Below are 22,761 nucleotides of genomic sequence, written 5' to 3'. Positions count from 1 at the left end.
CAGTAGTCCCTGCACGCTACAAGATCGTTTCCAACCATAACGTGTTTGAAAATCTGTTTGCTGTAAAAGATCCATTCAAGAAAGAAAGTACAATTCTGGATAAGCATGAGACGAAAACAGTCCATACACACTTTTAAGTCTGTCAGTGGCTCATCATAATTTATTTTCTGCTAAAATGTACAGCATTTAAGTGACCGACTAAAAAGATAACTCATAAATCGTTAGGACTGATGCTCTTAATTAGTACAGTCAGGATATCCCTCTTACGTCAAACTGCCATTCTGTACAGGTACAAAGGCTACAAAATAAGCTATACAAACAGACACAGATACAATTTACCTTTTTACATGCCATCTGTTTTTGTCTATCAACAAGGCTACTGCTCTACATTTCAGTAAAATATAAATCAGATGTTTTATAAAGATAAAAAAAATCTACAGATGGAATGAAAATGTAAGTTTAAAGGCATTTCATAAAAGACCGACTTTGGAGTAAATTGACACTCATAATAAATTTGCAACTCTGCCCCATTTGAAATGGTTTCCCCTTCCCCTTTGATTTAGATTTCTACATGTACAAATACTGACATTGACTGTTCTTCGCTATTGTGACAGAAATTGCTTTAAATTGTATAAAACAGAAAGCTGCCTCAGGTAAAGAAACTTGTTATAAAGTAACAAATTATACACAATTAGCAATAGAACCTTCCAAGCCGAACGTGATGACGTTTTTAAATCTTTACAGTATTAGAATCAACAAAAATAGAGTTTAATTTTTCCTTCCGTATGAGGGAAACCTAACCAAGGCCATACATTTAATATAAAATTGCTTGCTATTAAGCACAACACTGTACAGTACTACTTTGATGCACTGTCACTAACAAAGATGTTATAGCATGCTAAGTATAACCTTACATTTAAAAAAATATAAAAGTAGATTTACAATAATTTAAATAATATGAAGGCATGAGTACAGACTTACATATATAACCTTGCGATTGCTAAAGGTACATTGAAAAGGCTCTTTTGTCCAAAAAACATACAATGCAGGCACATTTAAAGGTTTCATAATGCAGGTTCCAACTTAAAGAAAATGTAACCTCCGTTCAACTGCAATGCAGTTCGGGGGAGATTTACGCTTACACAAATGTTACATTTTAAATCTTATGCTGTAAGGCTTCCCATTAACAGGGGAGAAAAGCTAAAATTTAGGCAATAAAACAAAACTTTTTTTTTTTGCATTCTTACCAAGTGCTGGTTCTTTCAGAAAGATCCATAAAAGCGAACATTAACCATGAAAATCAGAACAAACTAAATACCTCAAGTCAACTAGCTGACTTTGCAACATCATCACCCTTCACTTTCAGGTCGCTGATTATCGTCTCATATAAGGCCCGTTTAAGGGTTGTTTGGACATGCCAGTGTTCACATAACCATGATGACCCGCTGGGCTGTACATCATATTGCCATGGGGAGGGGCCTGCATGGGCTGCTGTGGGTAAGGCTGAGTACCCATCATGCCCATCTGCATAGAGTACTGTGGAGATGGATTCATATAGGTAGGATTGCCATGGTAGCCCCCGTTCATCATGGGCTGCGTCACTCTGTAAGTGTTCATCGCCATATTGACGTTCACGTTCATTGAGTTGACATTGTAAGCCGGAGCGGGCATGAGGTTTACCCCCATGTTCATCCGCGGCGGCATAGCCAGCGTCCGCCCGGGAGCCTGCATGGCTACAGTCTGAGGACCCCTACCGTACATCTGCTGCTGGTGGTGGGGCGGCAGAGGGGCCGATTTGGAGCGGATTGACACGGGGTGGTGGTGGTGATGATTCTTGGGGGCCATTTGCATCTGCAGTCTCTGAGACTGGGCCAGGTTCATGTTGGGTGTAGCCATGTTGCGCTGCAACATCATGGGCGGCGGTGTCATGTTGGGGGGAGGAGTCACAGTAGCCTGTGACTGAGGACCTCCACCAGGTTGCGACAGTGACACCAGCGAGGGATTGTGAGGACCGAGTTGTGTGGACAATGATCCGTTGTTGTTTGCATAGGATGAGATTGAGTGCGAGGCAGAATGGCTGAAGGGCAAGGAGGTGTCCATGATGGTATTGGTGAGCTGTTGTAGCTTATGCAGGCTGAACGTCGCCGAGTGCTGACCGTAGTGTCCACCTCCATACTCTCCCTGGCCCATGCGGTCATACAGGCCCAGGTTGCTCGAGGGGTTGTTGGACTCGGGGATGTCGGGCAGCTGCATGGGTGGAGGGAAGCTGGCCGGCATGGAGCAGTGCGATAGAGGCTGCTGGTACTGGTGTTGTGGGTGTTGGTGATGTTGATGGTGCGGATGGTGTTGGTGATGGCTGTGGTGGTGACTGTGGCTATGCCCGTGGCCGTGTCCGTGCGGATGGCTGGGCTGCCTCTCCGGCACACAGCCTTGTGGAGACTTCACACTGCATCCCTGAGGGGAGCTCATGCTGGTTTGCTGGAGCATGCTGCAAGCGCCAGTATTGTTCGCCACAGGACCGGCCATCTGCTGGGACACAGCACAGCTGCTCTGACTGTGGCTGCCACCGGAGGAGAGGTTGCCATAGGAACAGCTGCTCTGGGAGGAGGCGCCCGCTCCTGCTCCCGTGCCACAAATGCTGTTACCCAGCGTGGAGTCGTAACTGCTGGGATTCTCGTAATTCTCTGTGGTGCTCTCAATGCTACCTAGGTCACTGAAGCCACTGTCCACCACCTGCTGAGAGTGGTCTGACACCGAGGGCACATCCATTATTGGACTAGTCTCCATGTTGTTATGTAGTGAGTGCACCGAGACGGTGCCCTGATCGGGGCTGATCTGCGTGTAGCCAGTTTCTAAAATGGACACCGCTGGACTGTTGACTGATCGTACAGATTGGCTCGGGTGAGAATGGACAGAAGACAGAGGACTGCTGTGATCAGACTGCTGGCAGTCGTCCACGGGAGTCATCTGAGGGCTCTGCTCAACATGAACATACCGCTGTAGGCTGTGGCACGCCTCCTGAGTCTCCACGCAATCTTGAAAGTGCCTCTCCTGCTCAGACTCTTGAGTCAGAGACTGCACTGCTTGGGCCGTCTCCATATCAAGCTCAGGGCAAATGTTATGGTCCTCTTTTATTGCCGGGGTCAGTGGGCCCATATGCTTTTCTTCAGGCCTTTGACTGTTATCCTCTTCCTCGGTTTCGGAGTCTGGAGGGTGATCCGAGTCCACAGTGTCACCCTGTTGCATGCCCAAGCTCACGAGAGTACTTTCAAACGCAAGCTCCTCTGAGCAATGAGGTGGTGGGTCCACAGGGCTAGGCTGCACTTCAGGATTTTTATTGTCATTACTAGGAGTTGGAACTGGCTCTGGGTCTTCTGTAAGGTCTCTTTCTGGTAGTGGCACAGGGTCGTCTATTCTCTGCTCATTGCTGTCATCTTCATCGTCCGCATCATGATCATCCACATGAGATGGTTCTGGCTCTTCTTCCTCATCCTCTTCGTCTCGTTCACCTGAGCCCTTACAAACCCTGCCTTCTGCTTCACCCTCTGGCTTCATGTCTTTGACATCCTCTGTATTTTGAGTTGACTCTTCAGCATCATCTATTGGACCTGATTTTGTCTCACTGGTCTCATCAGCACAGGGTGAATTTTCTACTGTGTCAGATTTGTCTGTCGGCTCATTCTCATTTGCTTTGTGAGACCGGGTCAGGACTGTGGGGCTCTGAATCGCAGGGGTCCAGTTCGGGGACTTCTGGTCTGGGCTCTCTAATGGACTCACACGGTCCTGAGGACGAGGCAGGGCTGGCATCCGGTTCCTCTTCCTGCTCCTGCTCCATTGTGACCATTGGCGTCTCAGGAGGCGTGTAGAGGTTGAGCTTAAAGCCCATTTTGCGCTCCTTTAGTCTCCATTTGGGAGGGCCTCGTTTGACACCTTTGGGCCAGCCTTTCTTCCGTTTTAGCGGTCGAGGATTGTCCTTTTTCACTGCTTCAGAAACACAAAAAAAAAGTTCCATGTAAATTCATCTTTCAAACATGCAACACAACAGTATGTTATAAATACTAACATGTATGGCTTTACCTTCCACATTCCCTTCTTTTTTAGATTGATTTGAGTGATTGTCATCTTCATATCTCCTTGGTCTTCCAGGCCGACGCATGGCTAATCTCTGGCTCTTCTCCTCTTCCTCATCCTCGCTGTCACCCCTCCTGCTGGGCTGTGCCAAAGGGCTTTCTACATCAGAGTTTTCAAATGGCTCATCTAGCACCTCTGTTCTCTCAGAGATGGTCTCAGTCGTGACACTGCTGTTGATTCGTGTTCTCCTTCGCCCTCTCTTCCGTCGCAGAGTTGGAGCCTGCTAAGTAAAAAACAAACAAACACACACATTTAAGGGGGCTATTCCATTAACAGAGACGTGCATATTGCATGCTTGAGAACAACTTGTGCTTGAGAATGGAATAAATACAGGGAGATGTCAGAGATTGTTAGACTTAACAACTGTCATAACAAGAGTTGGCCACTTTTTGTCTAACTGTCCCTGGTGCCCTTTAATCCAAAAAGCAGAGGTTTGGAGGAGACAGATCCGGTCAAGGGTGATGCTAAACATAGGGAAACGCGGCTGCATTGTGAATGGATCGCTTCATGATCTAAATGCAAAAGCCCATCATTTAGACCACAGTGCCTACACCACAGGCCATTCATTTGGAAAGCTTAGCCTGCCCAAAACCCCAAATGAGTGTGTTCAGAATCAAGCTGACCACAAGTTCCTCACAACATGCTCTCCCCCAGGCATTCTGGGATAGCAGTACCCCAGTGCAAATAATCTGCAGCATTACTTGGTGATACAGAACCACGATTTCCCACACAAATCACAAAAGCAGTATTACTTAATTATGGACTTAAGGACGGATGGAAATTTCTGACTAATGGATAGTTTTGGATCTTTTTCCATCCAACTAAATACACCTCCCAAATGATGATGGATATTCAATTTGAACAAATGATACGCACAGAACTATTTATTCTGATGTTTACCTTTCGCTTGAGCCCCTGCCCAGACTGAGATTTGATTGCACTGTCTTCACCATCATCATCATCATCGTCGTCATCACTGCTGCTTTCTTCGCTCACTTCGAACTCTTTCCCAGCACTGTTGGTAAACATTGGGTCTGAGTATCTTCTGCTGAAGTTCTTGCACTTGGTTAGTGGAGGTCTTGTGCTAGTGTAGCCCATCCCCGTTGCCAAATTCCTGGTCGATGCACTACAGCCTGCACGGCGGTCTCCTGCCTGTTGTGCCACAAAAACACAAACATGAGCTCGTCTGAGCCGTTCTGTTCAAGCTGAAGCATACATATAACATCTCCGTTATCCATTTTGCTTCCGCAGCGCCCCTGCAGTGCAGAGATTGTCTCTTGATTAGCCGTTGATCTCAGCAACATTTATTTTTAAGCGGCTGTGGAAGATTACATTTCATGGGACATTCAGAGGCATTAATAATACAGGGCTTTGATTTAGGTCACTTAGGAAGCTGGGTTACTGTTGAAAGTGCTTTCAGCTATCTCTGTGAACTCACCCTGAACTCCTGAAAGGCAAACGATGGGATAAATTTAGCTCACTTTTCATGCAAGCATCATCTTGTAGCTAATACTGCAGAGCCAAGGAAGGATTGAGTGACCTGCGCTCATTGTGATCGCCATGATCTGCCTATTGAATAGATTTGAATTAAAAACATAAGCTCTGATTTTAGACTCGGCCACCAGAACAGCCTTTGATCATCTTACCAATTATGGTCAAGTTTTGCATTATGCGAAAAGAGTCAGACCGGTGTCAGAGGCCGAAAGGAAACAATAACTGGGCATTTATAAATCTGCTGTTCCCAGCATTATGTTTTGGCAAACGATAATGCATACAGAACATAGTAATTTGATGTGAGACAGATGTAATAATAAACTGGACTTCAAGTAATCCTGTGGAACATACGGATCAAGCCTCTGTATATGCCAGGAAAACCACCTAGATGTTTCCTGAATATTTAAATAAAGGTTGTTGCAGAGGGTTCCCTCTCTATGAATTTAACAACATTAAGGTACAATGCATACGTCTAGGGGCTTTTTTGACAATTGAAAAAAATAAATACATCTGTGGGTGATTACCACAACAACGTGATCACTGACAGGAAGTAGAAAGTCTTTCAAGGCATGCATTTTAAAAATAAGAAATCTGAGCTGGCCATTGATATTTTCTTTGTTTGTGGTCAACAGAGGGCAGAATGCCAGAAGCCCGATTTTATGCCAAATCAAACCTGAAAGCTCTGAATATAAATCATTATTAAAAGATTATAGTGAATGAAGGGTCAAGTAAATTTAAACCTCTTTTTTGCTTATGTATTTGCAACGGCTCAATAATTAATTTTTGATGTGAAACTTAACAAGAAATCCTTGATAGTTTAAAGTGTTAGAGCACTTTGTTTTAGAGCACTTGGAAAGACAAACAAATAAAAACTGGATTCACTAAAATCAGGTGAAAATAGACCTTTAAGCCTACCTGTGCGATTGTACTCTTCAGCTCCCCTGGTGGGTTTCTGCCGACTGAAACTGGAGTCCAGCTCAGGCAGTCAGGCTCAACCTCATGAAGCCGTGGCTTCATTCTCAGTCTATCCATATGCTCCTCAATCAGCTGATGCCTTCGAATGATTACAAACCTAGACAAACATGTTAGAAAATATTACAAACAGAAATTGAAATTTGGAAATGTAGTACATGCAAATATATCCATAATGTGTCCACCCCCCCTCCCCCTCTGGAATGTAGTAATGTCTTTAGAGATGATGCAGTGTACTGAAAGCATGTGAGTGAATTGTCAGATTGACAGATACCACCACAGTCATCCCACCTGCCATCCTGGAAATCAATCATGTTGAGCTGCTGAAGTGTGGTAGCAATGTCATGTGGACACATGCCCGTGGCTCGGCTCATTCCCCTGATGCTGACACTCTTATCTGGGTGGTTGTGCAGGTACTCCAGTATGACACTTTTCCAATAAGCCAAGTAGGACAGACGACCCAGATCAGATAGAGGTTTCTCTGGGGAGCCAGCCTGGCCCTCTAGCCTGGAAAGTAAGTAACCTGGAAAGACAGGAAAAGAAAGAAAGAGGAGATGAGGAAAGATTGTTTATGAGCATTGTTGTCAGATCGGGTTTGAGTGTCACTTTGACAAAACATAAAAACTCAGTCACAATTTATGAAGACATGGAGTAAAGCTTATGTGCAGCTTTTTACGGTCTTGAGGCACATTTCACAAGCTTGAATTGAATTACATAAAACCAAAGCGAGTTCCTCATCAAAGCCAAACAGTTATATTAAAGGAATTTAATGATTGTGGTTTTGATCCTAATGGCTTTTGATTCTAATAAAGATTTGTCTCAATTCTTGTGATGTCAGTGTCATGTTGAAAAAAGCAATATTACAGTACAATATTTTGAGACAAAACCAGTCCAGATAACCTGTGACAGATAACCACTAACTAACTGTACATGTGTGCACACATGCATATAAACCCTAAATGTAATTTCAATTTTAAATGCAATTTTTGAGAACAACTTGTGCTTGAGAATGGAATAAATACAGGGAGATGTCAGAGATGGCCCAAAGGTGTCATAAGGGTCACCCATTTGCATATCAAGAAAATATTTGGTCTGATCTCACTCTAAAATCAGATTAAGATCCAAGTCTTTTGCATTAACACAAAGTAAGCAAATGCTCTTCTGATTCTACACAGCGAGCAAATCAAAACATTCACAAGTAAACAAATTGTACCATGCACTACATTCTACATTCAACTGTATTTAAGGTCATGCAAACCCACTACTCTGTACAATGAAACAGGCAGTATTTCCATCATGTCGGTCTTTCTGAAACAGATCCTCTTTTTGCTTTCATGCAGAGCACAGAAACATCTGTTCATGATGCAAACAATCTTTTGCTCAAATCTCATAAGACTTTCAAACCAGTTAATGAATAACTTACTGAAATCAATGAGGAACCTCCCAAATCCTTGCCTTTGGTACTGAGGCATGATCATTATGCAGGAGACATTGTACTTCTGCTGGGAAAGCTTTTCCTATGGGAGAGAAAGAGAGAAAGATAGAGTGTGTCAGTGCACTGCCAACACATGCAATTCTCTGCACCTGCTGTTGTCCTGAACTGAACCAAACAACCACACAAAACCCTTCAAACATACTGCAGAAAAGGTTCAGATCCAAAACAAGCACTGTTCAAGAAATGCCATCTTTAGCAACCCACTAGATAACCCACTGTTACTCAACTGCCATAGGATTAGATATATTGAAGGGTTGTAATACCTTTGAGAAGTATCCAACAAGATGACAACCCTTCTCGTCATTCTGTGTTAGAACATAGAAGAGAAAAGGCTCCACATCGTAATACAAAGTCTTGTGATCCAGAAAAAGTTTTGCAAGCAAACAAAGGTTTTGGCAGAAAATTTTGCTGATATTTCCATCAACCTGAGCAAATAAAACAAAAAGGGAAACAATTAGAGTCAGGCATGCCATACAAGAGCAGCTCCTGCTAGTGGAGCACCTGTGAAGATCACAACTCATAAACAAAGTGCAATGAGAAGTCTTTAAAACTTTTGGAGGCCTGCTAAAATTGATGCATTTCCTGTTCACTAGACAAACAAGATCATTGAAGAATTGGCTTAATCTGACATGCTTAATTTATGCAAATCCAGTTCTCATCCATGATGTGGAGATGTGGCTTTTGACAAGCTTTGCACTCGGCACTTGATAAATTAGGATACAGATGAAGTTGTGCATGTGCCCCTTGTGCAAGATTTGAGAGCAAGCACTGACCTCAAACACAGAGAGGTTATCCTTCCTGTAGATCTCATTAGCGGGCGGGTGAAACCACCCACATTTCTTTGAATGCCTCTGCAGAATGTCTTGGCTTTTCATGTACTTTAAGCAGAACTCACAGAGATAAAGCTTCGGTAACCTGAGGAGGTGTGCAGCAATTAATTATAAGGAAGAATGTGGCATAAGTAACAAGAGCAGGGAGAAACCCTAAAATCACATGCTAGTTTACATTTGCTTAAGGCTGTATCTGGCATAACTGTCGTAAAAAATGTTTCGGAATTAATTTCAGACTTACCTCGAGTATTCTGGAGGGTATGGTGAGGAATACCAAGTTTGTATTTCATATCCCCCAAACTCAATCAAAGGAGGGGATTGTCCTTGATCACCACCAGCTTTCTGTTTTTGAAATAAATCACTAGTTAGGAACAGAAATGAAACACTTTAAACATTCAGCCACAGTGCTAAGGTGCTTGCCAAGGGTTGTGACCCGATGCTCTAATAAAACTCACTTAAACCAGGCTAGCTGGTTTGCTGGTCTAAAGTGACTTATGCTGGCCTCTCAGTAAGAAAAGCGCCAAAAACCAGTAAAAAGACCAGACTGGGAGACCAGTTAATAGGGCAGCACAATTTTAGGAGGGAATAATAACAACAATAATAAAAATTGAATCTTACTATTGCAAATTTCCACTGTACAATACTTAATTTCTTCAACTATCAAGCTTTTTATTTAGCTCTTAAACCTTCTCTTCTGTTGACAATGGATGGTTTACTCTCCACACCTTTGCTGTGATCTCCTTGATGCGCCGGAACAACTTCAGATCCTCTTCAGCCACGTGGTCATTGAGTAAAGTCATCCTTCCTTCCTGTGGTTCTCTTCTTGAGCACCTCTCGGCATTAAAGGCTGTGAGAGGTCAGAAAAAGGGACCTTTAATGTTTGCAGAATGTAGCACAAAAGAACTGCAAAGACGCTGACACAACAAAACCCAAAGCTAATATAAACAAGCACTAACTTAGACTCGATACACACGCATTCAGAACCACAACTGCTAGCATGCAAATCACTACAGTCATGGAAAGAAAGGCTGAAAGGAAAGGCTCATATCAACATTGCTGGCCAACACACTAACCTCAAACCTCTAACCACACATCACAGTTTGTTTCTAGGCAACAGTGCCCTCTAAACAAATACTCCATTTGTGCAGAGGTTGAGAGGGAACCAAACCAGGAGCAAGGGTCATTTGAAATGCAAACACTTTACATTAAAGTGCTTGTTACTAAAGGGAAAAAGCATTAATAACTTGGGTTTGAGAGGCAGGTGTGAGCAGCATGAGGACGTGAGCAGAGAGCAGAAATCTAAAGGCTTTAGTGGCTTCAGAATTAATATAATAAAAAAAGATTGAAGAAAAAGGTTCAAATCAAAAATGCAGAGATGCAGTATTAGTCGAAAAAACAAAAATCCATGTTATTTTGCTTCTTAAAATGAGGAAGATGAGTAAAACGGTTGAAGATGGAAAAAGCCAGTCAGCTGTTTGGCGGTTCAGGCCCCTGTGCTTACCATGGTTTGGGTCTGGTTTTACTCTTCCGTCTGCCAATCTGCCCTTCCCTGGTGTGGTGTTCTCCCTCTGCGGGGAGGCCTTTAACCTAAACCTGCCTAGCACCTTGTGCTTTCTCAAGAAGGGTGTTCGTTTGAAATGGAGCGCCGATTTAAACGGCCGGCCACGCTTGGGCACCCATCCTGAGGCTGAACCGGACAGGGATGCTAATTTACTACCGAAACCCTTGACAGACTTCTTTCCCTGAAGCTGCAGGGGCGTTTTGGGTGAGGTGGAAATGTCCTGGCTGCGGCGTGCTCGCTTGGGTGGTGCGTAGCTGGGAAGTCCCTTTTGCCGGGACTGTCCCTGAGTGGTAAAGATGTGAGACAGTCCGTCAAAGAGTCCCTTCAGCTGGTTGTTGCCTGGGAGGCTACTGAGGGACGGGCCGCTAGACTGGGAGGAGGAGCTGTGGGGGGAGTGGGCGGAGGAGGGCGAGGACGACTGGGCTGGGTTCAGCGAGATGGGGCTGTGTCCTTGTGAAGGGGACGGGGTAAGGAGAACACTAGACGGGGCATTTAGCCTCACACCTGGCGTCATCACGCTGCCATGGCATTTCCGATAGCCCCGTTTCCTCTGCCTGTGCTGTTTGGAGGAGCCTGACACCTCACTGCGCAACCGGCGACCCAAGGGCGATGGTGTGAAAAATTTGGAAAGCCCGTCAATGAGACCTTTGGTTTTCTTGTTGATTGGGGGCAACGTAGTGAGGGTGGGTGTGGATGTGAGGGGGTCTGTGAGACTCCTGCCGTCTGTGGTGGGTATAAAGGTGCTTGATGAGGGTGGGGTACAGAAAGTGCTTATGGAACCCCTACCATGCCGTGTTTTTTCAGACAGCTGAAAGGATCCCGGACCACCACTGTCAGACCTGTGAAAGCAGACGATGGTTGCATTTAGAACACGAGCCACAAATGAACAAGAATCAATGTGCACATCTCGACTGTGACTAAGCCTGAGTCCTAATTTCACAGTTTCAACAACAAGTTCCACCGTGTCTATCAGGGCTCATCAAGCCTTTAGGAAAGATGTAATCCCTCAGGTCTCGCACATTTAAAAGCTTGCTGACCCAGACTCACCCAGTCTGACTGACAGCATTCCGACTGAGCTTTACTACACAGCCATATTTTAAAAATAGACTAACAAAGAATGCCCCAGGCTAAAAGTACATCGTAGCAGCCATGCTAATTTTAAACCTTTTGGATGAGAGGCTATGAAACCTACATATACTCTCAAGGCAAGGTTGTGAAGGACAAAAATCAGAGTAGGCCATCAAAAAAAAAAAAAAAAAAGAGCATTTACAGTTTAGGCAACATACTGATTGTGAGACCTGTAACCTTAAGCCTGAAGCATAACGAACAAGAGAGATAAAATTAGTTATCGTACACTGTTGGATGTGCTAGATTTTTTCTTGGCCTTCCTGGCTTTGCATATCGCCTTTTGATCTGGGCCGCTGTCTTGTGTAGCAACCGTTTTCCCTCCTGCTCCTTTGGCCTGCATACTTGGCAGATCCACATTCCTGGGGGAGGTCCAGAGAAAAAAAAAGAGAGAGAGAGAGAGAGAGAGAGAGAGAGAGAGAGAGAGAGAGAGAGAGAGAGAGAGAGAGAGAGAGAAAGAGTGGGAGAGACAAAAAGAAAGAAGCATTTCAAGGATGGTTCATCATGTCTGCAGCGTGACACTTTTCAGATATGTCTTTGTAGTGCTGAGCAGAGATGACCCGCTGTGCCTTTCCCTTCATTTCTACTGTCTTTAGAAGAAAAGAAACAGAGCAGAAAAAAAACAAGCTTTCTACAGGTAACATACCAACAAGGAAGCACTGAATAAATGGCTTTGAAGTCGTGTGGGGTGCTCTTTTCCTGACATGGCTTCGGCCTTCTCATCCTCTTTAGAGAGGAAAATAACAAATATACATATAAACTGAATTATTAGACCTTGAGTAGATCTAATTAAAGCTTAATTTGAGCTGATGTTCAGTTTAGAACTGAAGCTCTTGGTTATCTTGTGTAGAAATACGTGGCACTGATTCACAAGATATGAATCACATCCACATCACAACAGAGATCAATTTCATAGTGAATTATTTGAAGGCTGTTATTAGGGAAAGTGTCTTAGTCATTATACTTTTTGGCTTTTTCCATATCATTAAAAACATCTACTGCTGAACAACAGTCCACATGAATATACTTGCAGTCACATTAACACAAGTTTGTCATTTTGTCTGCAGTAGACTGTCGCAAAGTCCCACAGGGCCATTCACACAGGAAGCGTTCTTATAGCAGAAATGCAGACAGATGTCTTTGGTCTTGTTTTTCTGTTAGCTTCTCTTGCCATGATTAACGGTGTTATTTTTGCTCACTTATTTAATGTGTTAAACTGACATCGTTAACATACAAGTTTTAGTTAAATCATTTGCATTTCACCCATAACAAAACCCAAATGAAATTTGATGGGATTTCTTATGGCAGAACGTCACCTCCCTCCAGCAGTTTTAGACATTCAGCACTGAAGGCTCTTGTAAAATTAAATGAAATGAACCTGTTCTGCTCTATTGAAACACTTTATGATGCTGCTCCCTTTTTATCTTGGCACTTACATGCCCATTTCAGACAAACTGCCATTAACTGAAAAGGACAAGCACAGTCATTTGCAAGCCAGAGGCGAAATCACTGACAACGAGAAAGAGACTTGAAAGAGAGGGAGAGAGACAGGCACTAAATAGTTCAGGACGCAAGGTACATATCATCTTACTATTATGTAACCAAAAGCCTTTGTGTAATGGCACATTTAACAGCTTCACCTTGAGAATGGAAAAATCCACAGAGGCAAACAAAAACCTAATGTACCTTTTGGCATTCTGGAGAGCGGTGGGTCACAACACTCCATATGGAAACCCCTGTCACAGGAGTCGCAGAAGAGCATCTGGTCCTGGATCCACACACACACAAAAATAAGACGCAATCTACACAACACAAGTAAACAACATCCTGCAGTAAAAAATGGCAGAACACAAGCAGCGCTCTGACACTATAAAAGATGTCAGCAGGAACTGGGCCAAGGCCATCAGTGCATCTGAAAAGAACTTACAGCATTCTTCCCCTGAATCTGACAGGAACTGCATGTTTTGCATTCGATGCATTGCCATCGCAGGGCCTTGACATTTGCAGTCAAATCAGCAGAGAACTTCAGGCATGATGGATGGCCTTTGAGGAGAAATGCAGAATAAAACAAACGGGCTTTAGAGAGAGAGCCTCCAAATATGCTCAATTAAAAGAGCGACATTACCTAATCCTTTAACTTTGGCAGGAAACACAAAAGCCCTTGCTGAAACATTACAGGATAAATGTTAACAGAGACTTAATCAAGCGGAGAGAGAACATCAAAACGAAACAAATGAAAGATTCCCCCGACCGTGGATCAGTTAAATATTTACATGTGGCATCAACAATGTGAAAAACCATGCGTGAAGACTTGCCAAAATCAGTGTCTAAAAGCACTGTATTATCAAACACTTCTGAGTGGCTAATTAAGGATAATTTGATCTTAACGAGGCAGAAATGGTACGCGCATACACCGTAATGGCAGTCGATCCGTTATAGTCATGTAAAAGCATGCACTCCTGTCCCCGAGGGCTGCAAACCAGCTGCGGTTTACAGTGGGAGCACATTTTCTATACTTTCATGAACACTTAATGAAAACCACCTCTGTTGTTAAGTCAAACTCAGCCATAAAAATGTCACCGGAAGAACAATTCCTTGTGGCATTTCAAAATCACTGTTCAAAACAAATTACGACATAAGAGCAGGTAATTTAACAGGAACATGGCAATTCTGTCTGGAGGAGGGAATAAATAAATAAATTAAGAGTAAAAGAAACAAGCAAGCAAACTTGAAACGGGGGGAAAAACATCTTATAAACTGCACACCTTTCAGCTTGAATCCAGCTGTAATTGTGTAAAACCCTTCTGCCAATACTTCTACAGAACAGACTATTTTTATAGTTAAAAATATAAATCTGCCTTCTCTAGGCTTCAAGCATCTTTCCTGAAATTATTTCAAAGATATATACACCATTCTCATTGCACTCTGACATGTGATGTACCAAAACTTGATTAACTGAAAAAGGTTTTTAGGGACAAAAAGAAACCGACTGAATCTGGGCTGAAAATAAACCGCAAATTAAGCAGATCGAACAAATTTAGACATGGGAAAAAGCAGGCTGCATGTAACATTATCCAGGTAAACATTTATTGCAAACACTGGTTAATGAAGATGATATATTGTCAGTAAGTGTTTATAGTTGATGATACACACACAACTGCTCTGATGCAAGATGATGAGAGTTGTGCAGAGAAATGCAGATGGACAGAAAACACTGCTGCGCATTAATCTTATACAAGACAGTGAAAGCATACTGCAGTTAAAATTCAGACTCCATTGCAAATTGAGTTCAGATTTGTTTTTCTTAATTGTGCATGCACAATGTGAGGCAATTCAAATACTTAAAAATATAAATCATATTTTGAATTTGCATTTGCTTTGGATCCTGGCTGATTAATGGAGCATTTCCCATTTTTTAAAAGTCTGCCTCATGCACTCATTCAGACTAACCAACATCTAAATGTAATATACTCTAGGGTAGGGCTGCACGATGTGTTGTTTATGCATCGATATCGCGATGTACAAATCCACGATAGTCACATTGCAGGATGGGCGATGTAGGCTGTCGTAGTTGATCCGTTATTCATTAACTGTATGGGCCAAAGAGCGCGAGCGCACGGCCGGCGACACACTAGATACGTGGCGCAAGCGTCTCAGCTGCGTGGCATGTCCGTTTTTAATTCGGCTCCCATGTTAACAGGTTAGAGCTTGCAGACTGCCTGCGTGAGACGCGGAAAACACGTGCATGCTAGAAATAGAGCCGACGCCTATTTATATTGCATCTGTCACCGGCCTGAGAGAGAGAGAGTGCGCGCGCAAAGCGAGCCCTGGTCGCACGCTCAATGTCTTCAAACAACACGAGCAGTGTCTTGCTCTCTCTCCCTCGCGCATATTAAATCAATTGACACGATGGTGTCGATGTTTAAATCATGTAAAATGAGAATGTAAGTGTGCTCACCCCATTTTTGTTTGTAAGATTATTATTATTTTTTTTTTCATATCGCAATATATATCGCAGAAAAATAAAATATCGCAATGTAAATTTTTCCCAATATCGTGCAGCCCTACTCTAGGGTACAGATGTACTTTCAGAAATCAATGAATAATATTCAATTTAAACTTTGACTTATTCAAATAATCATGCTACTTCAACTGACAATGCTGATGACTGAAATACTGTAACTATACGACTGAAAAAACTAAAAAATGTCAACAACTGAGCACTGAATTATTAAACATTTAATAATTCAGAGCAGCTATTCAAACAAAAATGGATGGTTTGGTTACAACTAAATGGTTAGTTACAAAGTTTGATTCACACGTCAACCAATAACATTCTTAGTTATGTGATAGCTTGCTTTTGGCCACTTGGCACAGACGTTCAGATGATGCACTGTCCATATATGAGCACCTCTCAGGCTGAGAGTTCAAACATGGGTCTTACCACTACTCCCACAGTCAGCACAGGACAGCAGCTCCTCTGGCCTCTTGTCTCGATTGGACTCCTTTGTGCCCAAACAGAAGCTGCATATGGGTATGGGATCAGCACGTGGCTATAGACAGAGAGAGAGAGAGAGACCGAGAGAGAGAATGCTTTAATTGATGTAAACATTAATTTGACTATAACTGGCAACAAAGTGCCAACATTTCTTTCAATTCCTCTTAGATCAAAAAAAAAAAAAAAAGTCTACGTTTCACAAAACTAAACACTTAACGATTTACTCCAACTAAACCCCCAACAGCTGAATGAGTGCAGTGCCTCTAATCATATGTACACACACACACACACACACCAAGATTTGAAACACAGTATGACTATTATTAAACACAAGGCACATGAGTGGCATAAACAATGAGTACAGATTGGAAGATAAAAGATTTGGCATGTGTTTTGATTAGCTTTGTTTGAATATCGGATGTCAAACTAGACAGGTGGTTACAAACCCAGGGAGCCAGTTAGTTATTAAGCATGTGATTATAGAGGACAGATACGTGGTGCCAGAGATAAAGCAGTTCCTGGCAGAGGAAGGGTACCACCACGAGTCAAAGCAATCTCAAATCACGCCATTAAATGAAAATGCCCATTATAGGGATGTTAGGCGTACAGATACTTTAATACAAGTTACAATATGAAAATTAAGATACTAGTAAGAATGATGCTAGCCTTTCTGCAGTATTGGTAGAACAGACTGAAACTGAACTGAGTGCTGTCTGACTAAGGATGGTTGAAGAACTAGATGATCCGCTCTGTGAATTTGGCACTGCGCACACACACAAAGTAATCAAATCAAATTAAAAAATAAACTTTTTAAACATTGATTAAAAATGTTTCTTGAGCAACAAATCAGTTTATTATGATTTCTGAAGGATCATGTAACAATGAAGACTAGAGTAATGACTATTAAAAATTCAGCTTTGCCATCACAGGAATAAATTACACTTTCAAATATACCCAAATAGAAAAGTTATTTCAAATTGCCATAATATATATTGTTTTACTATAATTTTGATCAAATAAATGCATCCTTGGTAAGCATAATATAATCATTGTGTTGTTATTGTGACATACTAGCACTGAAAAGTGTAGTGTTCAGATATCCAAGATCTCTGGAGATCAGACACAGAATCCATGACGGTGATTCCACAAACAACAGGAAATTAAATCCAAATGTCTCCTTTGAATTTAGGAGGCGTGCTGCATTTTACTACTGTAAAGATTACATTCTTGTGTAAAAGCCTTCTAAAAAGGCAGCAGCCAAAACAACAGACATCACACACACATACATGCAATAAATCTGGTCCAACTGATGAAGGATAAAGGATGCCCAACAGTATGTGTGCACATCACCCCCCACCCCACACACACACACAGACCGCCTTGCAGTATCACTGAGCGCTGTGATACACAACGCTGAGCTTGTGTAAATATTGGCAATGGGATGTTATACAACTGCGAGAGGTGTAGCCAGTGCCCTCTGAATGAGGGCAAGGGAAGGTGCTGATGCCAAAAGAAGATTAGAGGGAACTGAACAGGCTCAGCGAATAGCTCGAGAGATAAGACTGTATCTTTCCTCCCACGAAAGCCTGTGGCATGCAGGACTCGTGTAGTGGAGATCAGAAAAAGGTTACATGGAATCTGACGGGAAAGTCTGCCCCACCACACCCTCACGTCTGCAAACAGTTGCGTCTAAATCTCTGCACGGGTTGCGTAAGCCCATTCAAGTCCTTAGATTCAGCATTAGACACTCACAAAAACACACCAGTCTCCTGAGAAGAGGAACCGGTAGAACTTGAGAGTAAACAAGCAAGCAATTCGGCTCTATTCTCTCCCAAAAGGCTTGTCAGCAAGAGACAGAGTGTTCTGTTGGGGGATGGTGTATATTAGATGCAGATGGGGCATTAGAAGACGGAGTAAAACTACATCTAGTGGGTATGTTCTCTGTACCATCTCAAGAGATCCACTCAGCTGAGCTCCCGCTGTGCCATGTTGATAAATATTGAGTGTCTGTTCTGGTGAGAAACCTGTTGAGAGTAATGCCAGACTAATTGTTTTATGCAACAGGCAATCAATCCCTAGCCTATTAATCATTTTGGCATACCATCAATTTGCAGATGGGATATTCATAAACATTTCAAGTTTTCATTTAAGTGCCAATTGAAAGGCTCCAATCGATGGCCCCTGAATGATACGCACAGCTCTTCAAACAAATGATGAGTTGGTTAGTGCTCAGAAATAAATGTGCGCTCATTGCTTATAAAAGGGCTTCTCTCCCCGAGGGCAACGTAATCAAGATACACAACAAAAATCCCACCACGCACATAATGCTTGACCTTAATTGCCTCCAAACAATACATCTGTATTCACGCACAGGAGGGGAAAAAGCACAGGCACCGCCGTCTCGTATAAATACAAATAAACCCTCTACTGCAGCTCTACACACCACATCATTCAATAACATTAGCGCTAAATTGATTTCAATGGCAGAATTCCACTGCTTCTCGTTGGATTTCAGCAGCACATGAAATACGCGCATTTACTTCACACGCATTGTGTGTTCATGTGCACAAAGATTAAAAAAAAGCTACTTGAAAGCCTGGCATGCTTGACATTGAGTTAGATATGATTTGAACATATGCTACTTGATATGTAGGAAAAATTTTACAAGAATAAATATGCAGGCAGATGTAAATATTTCTTGGCACTCGAGACATAAATATATGATGTGAAGATCTGTAATTGTAGCCAAACTGTCATTATGGAGGTGATTATATGCACTATTTAAGTGTCATGTAAATCCCGTTAGAATCTCAAACGTATTTTCCCATCAGAACTAGAAGGACCATCATGTTTTCTCCCCACTGCAATTTACACAGCTCAAATTAACAGTAAACCTTAAGCATAAATGTATCACCTCTGAGAGTGGTAATCATAAAAAGATGGGCATTTACTGCTAACTTAATGGAGACCCGGAACCACCACAAACATTTAAGCCTATTAAAAATCATACATTAATATGGGGTTCTCAATGGCAGACACTCAAATTTTTACTTAAAGGGACAGTATCACCCAAAAATTAAAATTCTGCAATTTTCGCATCCTTATATCATTCCAATACAATTTCTTCTGTAGAGGGGGAACATATTCAAGTTTTTTTTTCTTTCCCCAATACAATAGAAGTCAGTAGGGTCCAAATGTGTTTGGTTCCAATAAAAAAAAAAGTTCTGTTCCACAGAAGTCAGTAATAAAAGTTTGAAGTGATAGTAATGCAAGTAAAAGATGATTCCTTTAACCACCTCCAACCATGAGCATTTAGGATGACGTTAAGAACAGCACACTCCTTTTACTATTGCTAAAGAGTTTAGTATGAACTGTTTATGGCATGAACAGTGTACCTACAGTTTCATATAGGTCTTACTAACTTGGATAAAACTAATGCACAACAGAGCTACTGAAGAGAATGCAATAATGCAGTAATGCACTGTGATTGACTAGACCTTCCATTTCCAGTGTGCTGATTAACCAGAAGTTATGTCAGTGACGTTTAACCTCTTTCCTGACTCATTTATTGACTGATGAGATTCTAAGACATTACTATCTCTTAAACTACTGTTTTAAATGTGTACTATGGTATATCACCTCCTAGTGTTTTTTTTTAAAAAGCACTAAAACTTCATTTGCTAAAAAAAATAAAGTAAACAGCATATAGTTTTTACTGTGTAGTGAATCTTAGTATTCCATTCCAATCCTAGCCACAGTTACATATTTGTCTGAATGTACACAAACCTGGCAACAGAACTATGCTCTACTTGCTCATAAATTACACTAGGACACATTCTCCTGTCAGTGAAAACAAATGTGTTGGCTAGTGACTACACCCTGCTAAATATTGTGACAAATATGTGATCTGGAATGTTTGCAAAAGGAACATTCCACAGACGACGCAGCATTCCCATCTAAAACGGGAAATAATAGCTTTGTTACTCTGAGACTGGTCTATTTCACTGAGGGACATATGTCCTTTTACCTGAAGCATTTAGTTCATTAATTAACGATATCCTTCTATTTAAGGCAACATCACAAAGCAGCACCACAAACATGCTTTGGTCAGTCGTTTTGTCCACTAAGTGGAGCTAGCGCTCATCCACACATCAGGCTGATGACAGAACGTTCTGTGCCATGTTTGGCTCTGAATTAAAGGCCAGTGAATCCTGACTACAGCAGCTGCACTGGGAACAAGTGCTACAGGTGCAAGAGTGCAAAAGCTACGAAACACGTGGCTGGAATGACCACAGGGCACACACATGTCTTTATTTGAACAATGCAGACCTAAAATGCTTAGAGGAAGAACATGAGGTTCTCAATGATGTTTTCAATCGACGTGTCAAAAAACTTGTCATTTGTTGTGCATCAATGCAAATTCACTATTCTAACCAGTCTCTGGTCTAATATTTGTTTATAATTTAGCCCCATGCCAGCTAACATGGCTATATTAGTCAATAGTATCTCCATCCAACCATTACTATGTTTCTACTGCTCCAGAAAAGCTCCAGTATGCGTACTTTGGCACCAGGCCAAATGTAGTGAAAAACTTTTTTTTTTTTTTTTTTCTACAGGTCTAAAAGGACTAATTACTCAAACTACACTAGCTTAACTAGTGAGACAATATACTGGCTTTTTGTTGGGCAATTAGTAAACCTCTGTAAACATACATACACACACACATATATACATACATATATATATATATATATATATATACACATATACATATACACACACACACACACACACACATATACATATACATATACATACATATATATACACATATACATATATATTTTGTGTGTATATATATATAGTGTGTGTGTCTGTAAGTGGTGGGCATAGATTTTTTTTAATCTAGATTAATCTCACTGTGATCTTGAAATTAATCTAGATTAAAATGGCTCATTCGAATTCTGCCGAAGGCATTCAGAATATGTGTGCTACCCAAATAAAATGGCTCATCTCCTGTTTCCAAAATGCATCAAAGTGCTTGAAAAAGCTGTAAACTAACTCCACATTGCACAAGGTGCAAACAACCTTACTCCTGTTTCACACCAATGTTTAAGTTAAGTTTTTTTCAAGTTTGTAGGTGTCAAGGTACAGAAACCAAATAATTAAATGTAAAATAGCACTGGATAATCTTCAATGCAAAAAATAAATATACAATCAAACCTACATTTATTCAGACACCTTCAACATTTCTCACATTACAATTTTGCTATATATATAAATTATATCTGGTGTCTGAATAATTTTTGGTTTGACTGTTAAAACTACAAAGTAATTCAGTCAAGAGCAGTGAGTGATTTTCATTTCATTTTCTTGGATTAACATTACATCAGCCAGTAGCTAAATTAGGCGCAGTCCCTTTAAGAGACAATGAACTCATCCAATATAATACACATCCCATTTTTTATTTTTCCTCAACGGTTTACTTTCACTTAAGAAATAACTGACAGTTTTTTCGAGCATAATTTCCGAGGTGGATATTTTGACATATTTTGTATGTATTTGTTGGCACAAGAGCAAAAAAAGCAAATTCGATGTTCAAGTGTTTTGAGACGCCTTTCTCTGCATGAGCCCTGAACACCAGAACACCGATTGGGCTCTCTCACATCTTTTTGTTTGTTCAAACTGCGATTTGTATTTGTTCGTTCAGGTGCAGGAAGGACTTCGAGGAGAACTTCGCAGAAGAGATCTCGGTTCAGTGTCGCTGTCCGTGATAGGCAGCTCTCTCTCTCGTGCGCACCGAAACAGCGCGCAAGTAACCAGCGACTCTGTCCAGCTTTTCTGTGCCTTGTGTTTTGATGCTTTAATGTTTAAATCGACAAGCGGTAAGGCTAAAAAACACATGAAAAAGATAAGCTTTCGTGACAATGCGCAGTGGCCCGTCAACTGTCCTGATCATATTTTTAGGCTGGCCTCAGCCAGTCGGTTATATAAAATATAAAGGTGAAAGTCATCATAGCTTGCTTAGTATAGACCCAGCTCCCTGCCCAAATTTGAGAACAGATTAACAGCAATATTTTTTTAATCCCCATGTAAGGGTCTCACGTTAACTCACGTTAAAGATTTTTAACTCAAACCGTTGCAGTCTGTCAATCATATAATGTAAGTAGATGGGAATCACGGCTTTGAGAGTCAAAAAAACATACACAAAACCAAATTAATCCCTGTGGCTCGTGACAATAGATTTGTGTGTAAAGTCACAAAACAGTCAGCCTGAACAGAATTTATACAGTTTTTTACTTCTGATTCACTGCAATGTCCGAAGTGTCCTGAGAGCGTTCTCAAAGGCCCGCGTGTAACGGATCATCTTCTTGCTTTACGGCAGACCGCAGACCTTTAAGTGCATTACCACCACCTATCTCTGAAATGAACCACTGACAATCCTAACTGAGATTGTAGATAGTGTCAATGGTCCATTTGAGAGATAGGTGGCGGTAATGCACTTAAAAGTCTGCGATTCCCCATAAAGCAAGATGACGATGCGTCACGCACCAGCTGATGAGAACATGCTCAGGACAGTTTCAACATTGCGGTGAATAAGGTAAAATATATATAGGCCTAAATACTGTTCAGTTTCTTGCACAGACCGGTCGTT

At 41.7% G+C, this 22,761-nt stretch overlaps 1 protein-coding gene across 1 annotated transcript in view; it reads right to left on the bottom strand.

The window, feature by feature from the left end:
* Positions 1 to 131: 131 nt before the first annotated feature.
* The window catches only part of kat6b (K(lysine) acetyltransferase 6B), a 31,463-nt gene continuing 8,833 nt past the window's right edge, over positions 132 to 22,761 (bottom strand). Inside the window, 16 exon segments of the mRNA XM_026223949.1 lie at positions 132 to 3,700; positions 3,702 to 3,981; positions 4,078 to 4,354; positions 5,032 to 5,283; positions 6,541 to 6,697; positions 6,889 to 7,120; positions 8,021 to 8,114; positions 8,356 to 8,517; positions 8,866 to 9,007; positions 9,164 to 9,264; positions 9,648 to 9,769; positions 10,424 to 11,322; positions 11,838 to 11,970; positions 13,295 to 13,376; positions 13,536 to 13,651; positions 16,053 to 16,161. Of these exon segments, the coding sequence (XP_026079734.1) occupies positions 1,375 to 3,700; positions 3,702 to 3,981; positions 4,078 to 4,354; positions 5,032 to 5,283; positions 6,541 to 6,697; positions 6,889 to 7,120; positions 8,021 to 8,114; positions 8,356 to 8,517; positions 8,866 to 9,007; positions 9,164 to 9,264; positions 9,648 to 9,769; positions 10,424 to 11,322; positions 11,838 to 11,970; positions 13,295 to 13,376; positions 13,536 to 13,651; positions 16,053 to 16,161 (5,484 nt within the window). The 3' untranslated portion in view covers positions 132 to 1,374.

This window comes from Carassius auratus, chromosome 38 (assembly GCF_003368295.1).
Source record: "Carassius auratus strain Wakin chromosome 38, ASM336829v1, whole genome shotgun sequence".
Taxonomy (NCBI): Eukaryota; Metazoa; Chordata; class Actinopteri; order Cypriniformes; family Cyprinidae; genus Carassius; species Carassius auratus.
The sequence above is the reverse complement of the archived record's forward strand: the minus strand, read 5'-3'. Positions and strand labels throughout refer to the sequence as shown.